At 36.4% G+C, this 9,597-nt stretch overlaps 1 protein-coding gene across 1 annotated transcript; it reads right to left on the bottom strand.

Moving 5' to 3' along the window:
* Nucleotides 1-1,863: 1,863 nt before the first annotated feature.
* On the bottom strand, nt 1,864-9,039 carry LOC135073733 (uncharacterized). Its single transcript, XM_063967891.1, has 5 exons — nt 8,232-9,039; nt 8,027-8,126; nt 2,771-2,860; nt 2,360-2,515; nt 1,864-1,978 (listed from the first exon to the last, which is right to left on the bottom strand). Exons 1-5 carry the CDS (start codon nt 9,017-9,019, stop codon nt 1,916-1,918), a joined length of 1,197 nt encoding a protein of 398 aa, XP_063823961.1. The 5' UTR covers nt 9,020-9,039; the 3' UTR covers nt 1,864-1,915.
* Between the last annotated feature and the right edge of the window lie 558 nt (nt 9,040-9,597).

Below are 9,597 nucleotides of genomic sequence, written 5' to 3' on the forward strand. Positions count from 1 at the left end.
CAGCGCGCGATGACCCGATTATCGTGTTTGCAATATCAATAAATCGGGTTCTCAATACGTTTGAGATACACCAGCGTTTACAAACAGCAAGCCCAGTGAATGTCAGTGAGCACACAATAGGAAGAAGGATGGAGGATCATAACCTGCATACTCAAAGACCAGCTCGAGGACCAGAACTTCTCCGATACCTTCGCGAAGTGCGACTTACGTTTTCTAGAGAACATGCAAATTGGACGCAAGGCTAATGGAGTAAAGTTCTATTGATCGATGATTGCAGAGTCACCTTAAGAGCTCCAGACGGCAGTGGAAGTGTATAGAGAAGGTGCGGAGAAGAGTTACTAAGCAAACATACAGTTTTCATAAAGAGTTTCACAAAACATGTCACACGAAACTTAGGTATACAACACCTAGTGTTTAGGCTTGGGCCAAATTCCGTGCCGCTGAGTGTAGAAAAGGTAAGTGCCTTATTATCTTTATCATTAGAGATTCTATCATTACAGAGGTAACCTCTGTGAAATATAGAAGGTTTAATTGGATGTCTGTGTTCCATCACCCAAAGCTTAGTGGAAAAACTAGGTGTTCGCTCTAGAATTCACTGATAATGACAATCTTGAGACGGTACAAACTACGCTCTGCCTGAAAGAGAGCCAGAGGAAAGCGCTGCCATTACCTATATAACTAAATATCTAGCTAAGACATACTACCAAATAGAGTTTGGTATTCCTTAGGGTTACAAAATAGGTTACTCTAAAAACACTGTCATTAAAAATGCAAACAAATTCAAGCGATGAAATCGAACCTTAAATCGATTTTAATCTTCTTTGCGAAAACACAACACTTCACCTGTGCCATTTGGGATAAAAACCTTCGCTAATTCTTTACGTCATCGTAAATTCAGTCCCTAACACTCGATGATAGAAGCCTTTTTCGCTCAGCTATTCTCGTATGAAAGTCTCATATGAAAAACTCGGAATTTCTTTTAGGAATTAACAGGAATGTTTCATCTATATATAAAAGAAAGTCGTGTTAGTTACTCCACTTATAACTCAAGAACGGCTGAACCGATTTAGCTGAAAATTGTCAGGGAGGTAGTTTAGAGCCAGGAGAAGGACATAGGATACTTTTTATCCCGTTCGAAATTAAAAAAAAAAGTCTGCTTATTTATTGCCATTAAGGCGGAACAAAGTTAGCCGGGTCAGCTAGTTGGAAATAAAAACGAACTTGGCAAATTTCAACGAAATACGATCAGGAGTTTCGTCACTACACTTTTGGGTCTTGGTGTCTTATTTTTGGCGTATACTTAGGTATTTCGGAAGGCAACGCTATGAAAATTGTAACTTAACAGTTCAAGGCATTCGGTTACTTTTTTATTTATTAATATTAAAATACCAATGCCAATGGATATTCGCAACATGAGAACCATTGGCTTTTCAAGGGCCTGTGACATATTAGGAGACTTGTCTTTGGTTGATATCATCATCATCATATCAGCCATAGCATAGGTCCATAGGAGGTCCACTGCTGAACATAGGCCTCCCCCAATGATTTCTGTAATTATCGGTTGGTAGCGGCCTGCATCCAGCGCCTTCCTGTTACCATTATGAATGATTTTTATCACTATACATACATATTATAATAAACAAAGTCACTTTCCTGTCTGTCTGTCCCTATGTATGCTTAGATCTTTAAAACTACGCAACGGATTTTAATGCTTTTTTTTAATAGATAGAATAGGAAGGTTTTTAAGGTATGAAGGTAGGTATATTACGTATTGTGTGCGAAGCAGGGGCGGGTCGCTTGTAAAACAACAATTTCATATTAATCATCTAAAGTTACTTTATTGAAATTACCGAACAACTACGGGCTAAAAGTGCAGTGAACGAGGACTTAAAAGTCCTCAATGACTTATCATCTTTTATTCTCTTTTGTGCGTTGCTGACTGCAATACGGTAAATGCTTGATAACCGCCTTTGATACACTGCAAGAAAATAATAATTTAATCAATATCGTTGGTAAATAATAAACTGAGGAGCTTGTTTATAATTTGGAACAGGGACTACTGTCTTTATTAGAAAAAATATTTTTGTGTTAAATGAAGCATCAACGAAAAATATTGCAAAAATAAATAAAAACATTTAAACGATTTTCATTTTCCGGACCGGAGCCGAAGAACTCAGCGAGAGACGTCCACCTACAAGGTAGATTGACAAACTCATAATGGTAGCAGGAAGGCACTTGATGCAGGCTGCTACCAACCGCGCGATGTGGAAATCATTGGGGGAGGCCTATGTTCAGCAGTGGACGACTAGTTCTGGATCTGTTGAATAAATTTTGAGCCATACGTTTGTATGATACTTACTGTACTCATTGTCAGTAAAGAAAATTCACCGCCGATCGCCGTTTTCATACGGAACTTCTTCTGCATGTAGGTTACCATTATGTAGTAACTTTTCTTGTCTTTTGCTGACAGATTTATCCAGTCGAAGTTCAATAGAGCTAAGCTCCATTTCTCCGCCTAAAAATAATCAAATCTTTTTAATTTATTTTTCATCATCCTAAAAAAAATACAAGTCATTTTTTAAAGTTAAACAGGCATTGTGACCTACAAATGGTACCAATTTTATAAATTGTATCAATTTCATTTTTTTAATAAACAATTTTTTTCCCTGAAAAAAATATTGGCTCAGATGGAACAGAACAGAAAGCTTAAGATTTACTTGATATAGTTGAAAACATTTTTTCTGCAAATTCTTAATCGATAGTAGGTTACCTTGTTTATAATTTGCTCTCCAAACCAGTTATAAGCGAAAAGCTCTCCTATGGCCGGCAGTGCGGTAGACAAGAATGCCAAGTCCTCCCCCTGAAACACGAAGCTAAATAGAGCCAGCCAGCTTATAATTAGATAGCGACCGCCCGCGACTTCGTACGCGTGGATCCCGTTTTACCCCCTTCATCTATGTTACGCGGTTTAGATTTTTCCATACAAATGTTTTTTCCCGCTAACTCCCGTTTCCGTGGGAATTTTGCAATATCTTGTTGTAACTAAGCTTTAAGTTTACTAAGGTACCTGCATGCCAAATTTCAAGCGTCTATCTTACGTGGTTTAGATTTTTTTCATACAAATGTTTTTTCCCGCTAACTCCCGTTCCCGTGGGAATTTTGCAATATCCTGTTGTAACTAAGCTTAAAGTTTACTAAGGTACCTGCATGCCAAATTTCAAGCGTCTAACTTAAGCGGTTTAGATTTTTCAAACAAAAGGAAGTGCGTTTAGCCGTTTAGGCTGTGAGTTGATCTGTCAGTCAGTCAGTCAGTTTCTCCTTTTATATATTTAGATTATGGCATGTTACATCTTAGGTTGAAATGTATAAGGATAGTCCGCGCGACCTGTCATTGGCCTATGATCGCGCTGGCGATGGCGATCTACACGTGTTGGTGTGGTTGAATCATCAAAATGCTGTTTAAAAGTCAAAATATCGTAATTAAATGAATTTTAGACAAAAACATTTGCAAGAAAATTCAAATACAGGAACAAAAGGGGCAAGAAACTACTGAACATCATTATTATTATCGTGTTAATTTATTTATTTAAGAAGCACTAAGTATAGCATTTCAAAGTCAAAGTCAAAATTTCTTTATTTGTTTGGACTAATAAATAGTTCTTACAAATCGTCATTTTGCTCTTAAGGAGCCTCTATATGTCTCATAATCTTTTTACCCTACCAGCGCTTCGAGACAAACATTTGGCAAGTGCTGAGAAGAAGCGCCGCAACAAACTCAGTCACCACTGTCTGCCGGTTAATATAAATAAATAGAAATAGTAGTAGTAGGTACATTCAAATCAGGAGCAGTTCACTGAATTTACCATGCATTCTTGTATGGTGTATCTTATAAGAATGGGTATACAAGATTGCGTGGTATATTAAACAAGGTAGTGACGTGCTAATATCTAGACTTACATATTAAGATACTAGCACAGAATAATAATAAGTACTACGTACAGAAGATTTAATTCGCGAAGGTATTTAAAAAAAATTATGCTCAATGTCATTAACAAAATGGTGTAATTTAGCCTGTCTCAAGAGTCAAACACCATTTTGTTGACAAACGTCAGTGATCGGCACTGCGCCGAAGCTATAGGGCTGACTTCGGTAAAATGATGTGACGTGAGGTGCCAAACTGCGGAAAATGGCGGAGGAAATACATGATTTAGCATGAATTATCATGAATTAATAATAGTAACTACTTATTTACCTCTCAGTGTCTTCAGGCAACTTAAAAAAGTACATTCTGTGTTTTTATTATTATTTAGGCAGTTAAATACTGCACAGTATTTAGTACACCATTTTCTTAATTTTCTTCCATCATACACAAGAACACGCATGCGTGAGTCAATGTTCGCTCGTATGTGAGGCCCTGTCGAATAGTATCCTGTAGGTGGGCCATCGTGCGTGTTTTGTTTTCGATGTAAACTCGCGGAGATGAACAGGCCTGATACTAGTAGAAATGACTCGCATACATAAATTTGAATAACTTGGATTGACCAGTCCCCGAAAGCAGCGCCTGTTCACAGACATGACGAGTGAACCAGCCATCGCTTCACTCGACCATATTAGAGGGAATGTAACGACCCGCCTCACTACGCCACCACCCCAGAGACATTTTAGTGAGAATGACAATTCCAAGTTATCTCTTAAAAAAAAAAACTAATAATAAAGCTAAGTAACAGTCCAGATTGAGAAGCATGACACTATAACATTTGAGAAATTATTATTAGTCAACCGACTTCAAAAAAGGAGGAGGTTCTCAATTCGACCCGTATGTTTTTTTTTTCTATGTTTGTTACGCGATAACTCCGCCAATTATGAACCGATTTGAACAAATCTTTTTTTGGCGTATAGGTAATACCTCAAGGGTGGTCCCATTTAAATTTAATAATAGAAAAAACAACCCCCAAGGGTGGAAAATTGGGGATGAACTTTTTTATACGCAATATCTCCGCCGATTATAAATCAATTTGAACGATTATTTTTTTGTTGAATAGGTATTATCAAAAGGGTGGTTTCATGCGAATTTGAAGAAAATATTTCACCCCCAAGGGTGGAAAATTGGGGATGAACTTTTTTATACGGAATATTTTTAATTTTTAGTTTTTTTTTGTGTTCACGCATTTGAAGTCGGTTTTTTTTTAAAGTTAATTTTTGAAGACCAACAAGTAACGATCAGATATAATTTTTAAATCTCGAAATTTTTTATACATTACTTTTCATTTTAATTCTTTTTAGTGCGAGCATGAGAGGACCATAATTCTACTCCCAGGATGACTTATCATTAAGAAAATCTCGAGTTGTATAATAGGCTTTTTTAAGCATGTGATCTTTAACTATACCTTTAAATTTATTATACGGTAGCTCTTTATATTTATCAGGGACTTTGTTATAAAAATGGATACCTTGTCCCATAAAAGTGGCAAACACTTTATTAAGTCTAAAAGCGGGTATAGCCAATTTATTTTTATTTCTAGTGTTAATTTGGTGAATATCACTTTTCTTTTTGAATTCAGTAACTAATATTTTTTTGAACACAATACACCTTAAACTGTATTCTATTACAGTTTAAGGTGTATTGTGAAGCGGCAGTGAGAATGCCAATTTCTTTAAACAATTCTCTAAGGGATGCTCTTGCTTTCATTTTATACAAGTATCTTATCGCACGTTTTTGCAAAATAAATATTGTTTCAAAATCTGCAGCTTTGCCCCATAGCATGATTCCATATGACATTAGGCTATGAAAGTAGCTAAAGTAGACTAAGCGAGCTGTTGAAACATCGGTTAATGACCGTATCCTTTTTATTGCAAAAGCCGCTGAGCTGAGCTTTCCCGCCAGAGTTTCTATATGGGGGCCCCACTGGAGTTTTGAATTCAGGGTTATTCCCAGAAATACAGTAGAGTCTACCAGATCGATTGCATTATTATTAAGTTCTATTTGTGTACTAACTGTTTTTACGTTAGGCAAAGAGAATTTTATACATTTTGTTTTCTTTGCATTGAGTTGTACCTAAATTATTTGTAGTGAACCAACTTAAAACTCTTGTTAGTGCATTATTTACATCGTCAAAGTTATTTTTACTTCTATCGATATTAAAAATCAAAGATGTGTCATCTTCAAATAACACGATTTCGCAAGAGTCCTTAACAAAATATGGTAGATCATTAATGTATATAAGAAACAAGAATGGACCCAGAATGGACCCCTGCGGAACTCCCATTTTCACAGGTGACCCAGAAGACAAAACACCATTTATGTCAACTTTTTGAACTCTAAAGTTTAAATAGGATTGTATTAAATCCAAAGCCGAGTCCTTTACCCCATAATAGTGCAGTTTGCGAATTAGCGTTTGATGTTCTACGCAGTCAAAAGCTTTTGAGAGATCACAGAAGACCCCTAGTGCATTTTGAGAATTCTCTCAAGCCTCGAAGATATGTTTAAGTAGTGCAACCCCAGCATCGGTGGTGGAACGACCCTTGGTGAAACCATATTGTTCACTATGAAATAGTTTATTAGAGCCAAAGTGAATCATAAGTTGCTCCTGTATGATTTTTTCAAAAATCTTGCTCAGAGCGGGCAAGATAGAAATGGGTCTATAATTGCCAGGGTCGGTTTTGCTACCAGACTTAAATAATGGCATTAGTCTACTATGTTTCATGAGGTCGGGGAAGATTCCCTTCTCTATGCAATTATTGAATATTATCGCTAACTGTGGGGAAATTATATCAATAATGTGTTTGACTATCTTGACAGAGATGCCCCAGATATCAGTTGTACTCTTTACGTTTAAAAGATTAAAAGTTTTAGTGATATCTAATGGAGTAATATGTTTAAAAGAGAAGTGCGAGTCACAGGGTGTCACGTGGGTTTTCAATATTTCTTCGGCCTCGGAGGGAGATGACTTTAAGTTGGCAGTTGTTGCTGAAGCTATATTACCAAAAAATTTGTCAAAAGCTTCCGCTACATCTTTATCTGCAGATATCAAATTATCGTGAACTTTGAGAGAAAAGTCATTATCTCTTGGTTTTAGTTTACCAGTCTCTCGGTTGATAACATTCCAAGTTTCTTTTATTTTATTACTGGCGTTCCCTATCTTGTCCCGAATATAAAAAGAATTAGCCATGAAGCAAACTTTCTTAAAAATTTTTGAATACTTTTTTACATGCTCAAGAAAAGATATACTATTATTATACTTTTTCATATAACGTATTTCGACTTTTTTAATATATTCCCTTAGTAGCCCAGTCACTAAACTTTGATTTGGTATTTGGTTTTAATGGCTTTACCGTAAAAACTTTGTCATGTTCTGTTTTAATACATTCGAAAAGGTTATTGTAAAGAGCATCTGGGTCTCCCTGCACATACGGGACTAAATGCAATTTATTTTCAAGATTATTTTTAAAACGTTCTAGACGACTAGCTAATGGTTACAGGTCTACATACGGCATTTTTATTACTTTTATTATTCAAATTATTACAAATAAATTCTACTTGAATACCACAGTGATCTGACGTAAGATTGTGTATGACAGCTTTATTGTCAGGGACACAGATAGAGAAAGTATTATCTAGACAAGTACCTGTGGTTTCCGTAATTCTAGTTGGCTCCTTAAATTGACTAAACAAGTTAAATGACTTAAAAAGGGAAAGTAGTCTTACAGAACATGATGATGAGCTATCTAGTAAATTGACGTTAACATTGTATTTATATAGGTGCTTGTTCATAAGGAGACGTCCCGGTTTTTTGCAGGAACCCTTTTTTTGAAGGGTCCCGTCAAATAGTATGCGTATTTTAATATGAACATTCACACAAACATTCCGTTTGCAATATCCCACAAAAAACCGATTCGTACGAATTTGGAATTGGAATTTCAAACACCACACATTTTGTTTGAAAGTTATGTTCACACGACTATCCATTTTTGCATCCTGCATTACTGGATCCCGCAAACCTGGATTGCCATGGGAACGAGCCCTTACCTGGGTAATTAGCAGAAGTATAACGCAAATCATCACCGCTACACTAATGAGAGTCAGTAGTGCTAGCCACTTGAAGACTGAATTCAAAACGTCTAGAAAGCTGAAATACAGACAAAATTATTATAACCATTTAATAAAAAGAACAAGTAGGTACTGCCTTAATGTCAACTTGCTAAGAAAGAACAATAGTTATTAGAATACGTACTCGATTAACTTTACGTGGGCTACGTAGAATTTCCTTAAACTATCATTCAAGCGAGTACCATACTGAAGTTTGCTTTCATTTCTCCTTTCTTCTACTATCAGCAACTTTGCCGCACTATCGCAAGCAGAACAGAAGAAGAGCATTATTACTACAAACCACATATCAGGGACTAATATAAGAAACCCAACTTCGAACGAAAAGAAAGTGTGCGCGAACAACCCTATCTCGTAGTACGGTGATCTCATAGGCATCAAAATAGATGTTGTCTTCGACATTGTCCTCTTTTCTCCGTGGACATAGTGCCACATTGCTGCCAAGAAATACATCGCCATCGGAAAATTGGACGAAAACAACATAAACTTTACTAGTGACCGTGTCTTCTTTAACAATTGTTCCATCTTTTCTTCGGAGTCATCGGTGATTAATTTGCACACCGTAGTCTTGAATGCGATGTACAACTTCTGAAAATCTTTCCGAGCCATAAGAAAGAAGTAGTATCTGGACGGGCTTAAAGCGGCTATGATTAACGTGAGTGAGCCTTCAGCGATGAGTTTGCCATCGTCTGTGCCGCTGACGAATACCCAGGTGCCTATTACGACGTATAACGTAGAAGCTCCGAGTACCAGTTGGTGTGGCAGAGACTTCATCCAGCTCCAGTACGGATCGAGAATTTGATTGCCGACTGCTCGCTGTGTAATGAGAATAGCGCGCATTACTTCGTCAATTTCGCTCCTATCGCCGACGGTGCGAGTGCATTTTTCGATAATTCCCTTCGGGATTATTTTCATTTTCGCAACCGATTTGACGAGTACGTCCGCCGGAATTAAAGAGGGTTATGATTTCGAAATGTTTCCGAATGAACGCATCCACGGGACAGGCAGTAACAGACGATGAACTATTTTTTTATTTTTGGCTTTATTGTATTGGACTTCAAGATTCCAGATGCAATGATTTATTTGCATAAATAAAGTAGTACAAGATTAGGTCTTATTCACTAGGTATAGCGCTATTCTCCCTATAATTACTCCCGAATTGCTAATTTATGACATTCTTGTAATTGTGATACTGACATTGTATTCTCACATTTTATTGTGATCATAAAATTGTTTAATTTATTATAATTTATGTGACATCCTGAATTTTAATCCTTACCTGAATTACGTAAATTGGTTTAATTGATATTGTAATTGCATTGTAATAAATATTTTTGACATTTCAATTCTATTGGAGGTAGATCATGTAATATTAATAAGGACTTAATAATTTGATAATAATACTGCATGGCGACTAAATGTTTGCATATCGCTATGTCGATAAAACATTTTGTTCTCGTAACAAAAAAAAAAAAAAAAAATATCCGCAGGCA

This window comes from Ostrinia nubilalis, chromosome 8 (assembly GCF_963855985.1).
Source record: "Ostrinia nubilalis chromosome 8, ilOstNubi1.1, whole genome shotgun sequence".
Classification (NCBI taxonomy): Eukaryota; Metazoa; Arthropoda; class Insecta; order Lepidoptera; family Crambidae; genus Ostrinia; species Ostrinia nubilalis.

Coding starts and splice junctions, on each gene's coding strand:
- LOC135073733 (XM_063967891.1), bottom strand. CDS start 9,019: ATGAAAATAATCCCGAAGGGAATTATCGAAAAATGCACTCGCACCGTC. Junction 8,127..8,231: donor GCCCACGTAAAGTTAATCGA/GTACGTATTCTA, acceptor TCTGTATTTCAG/CTTTCTAGACGTTTTGAATT. Junction 2,861..8,026: donor TACTTCTGCTAATTACCCAG/GTAAGGGCTCGT, acceptor TTCGTGTTTCAG/GGGGAGGACTTGGCATTCTT.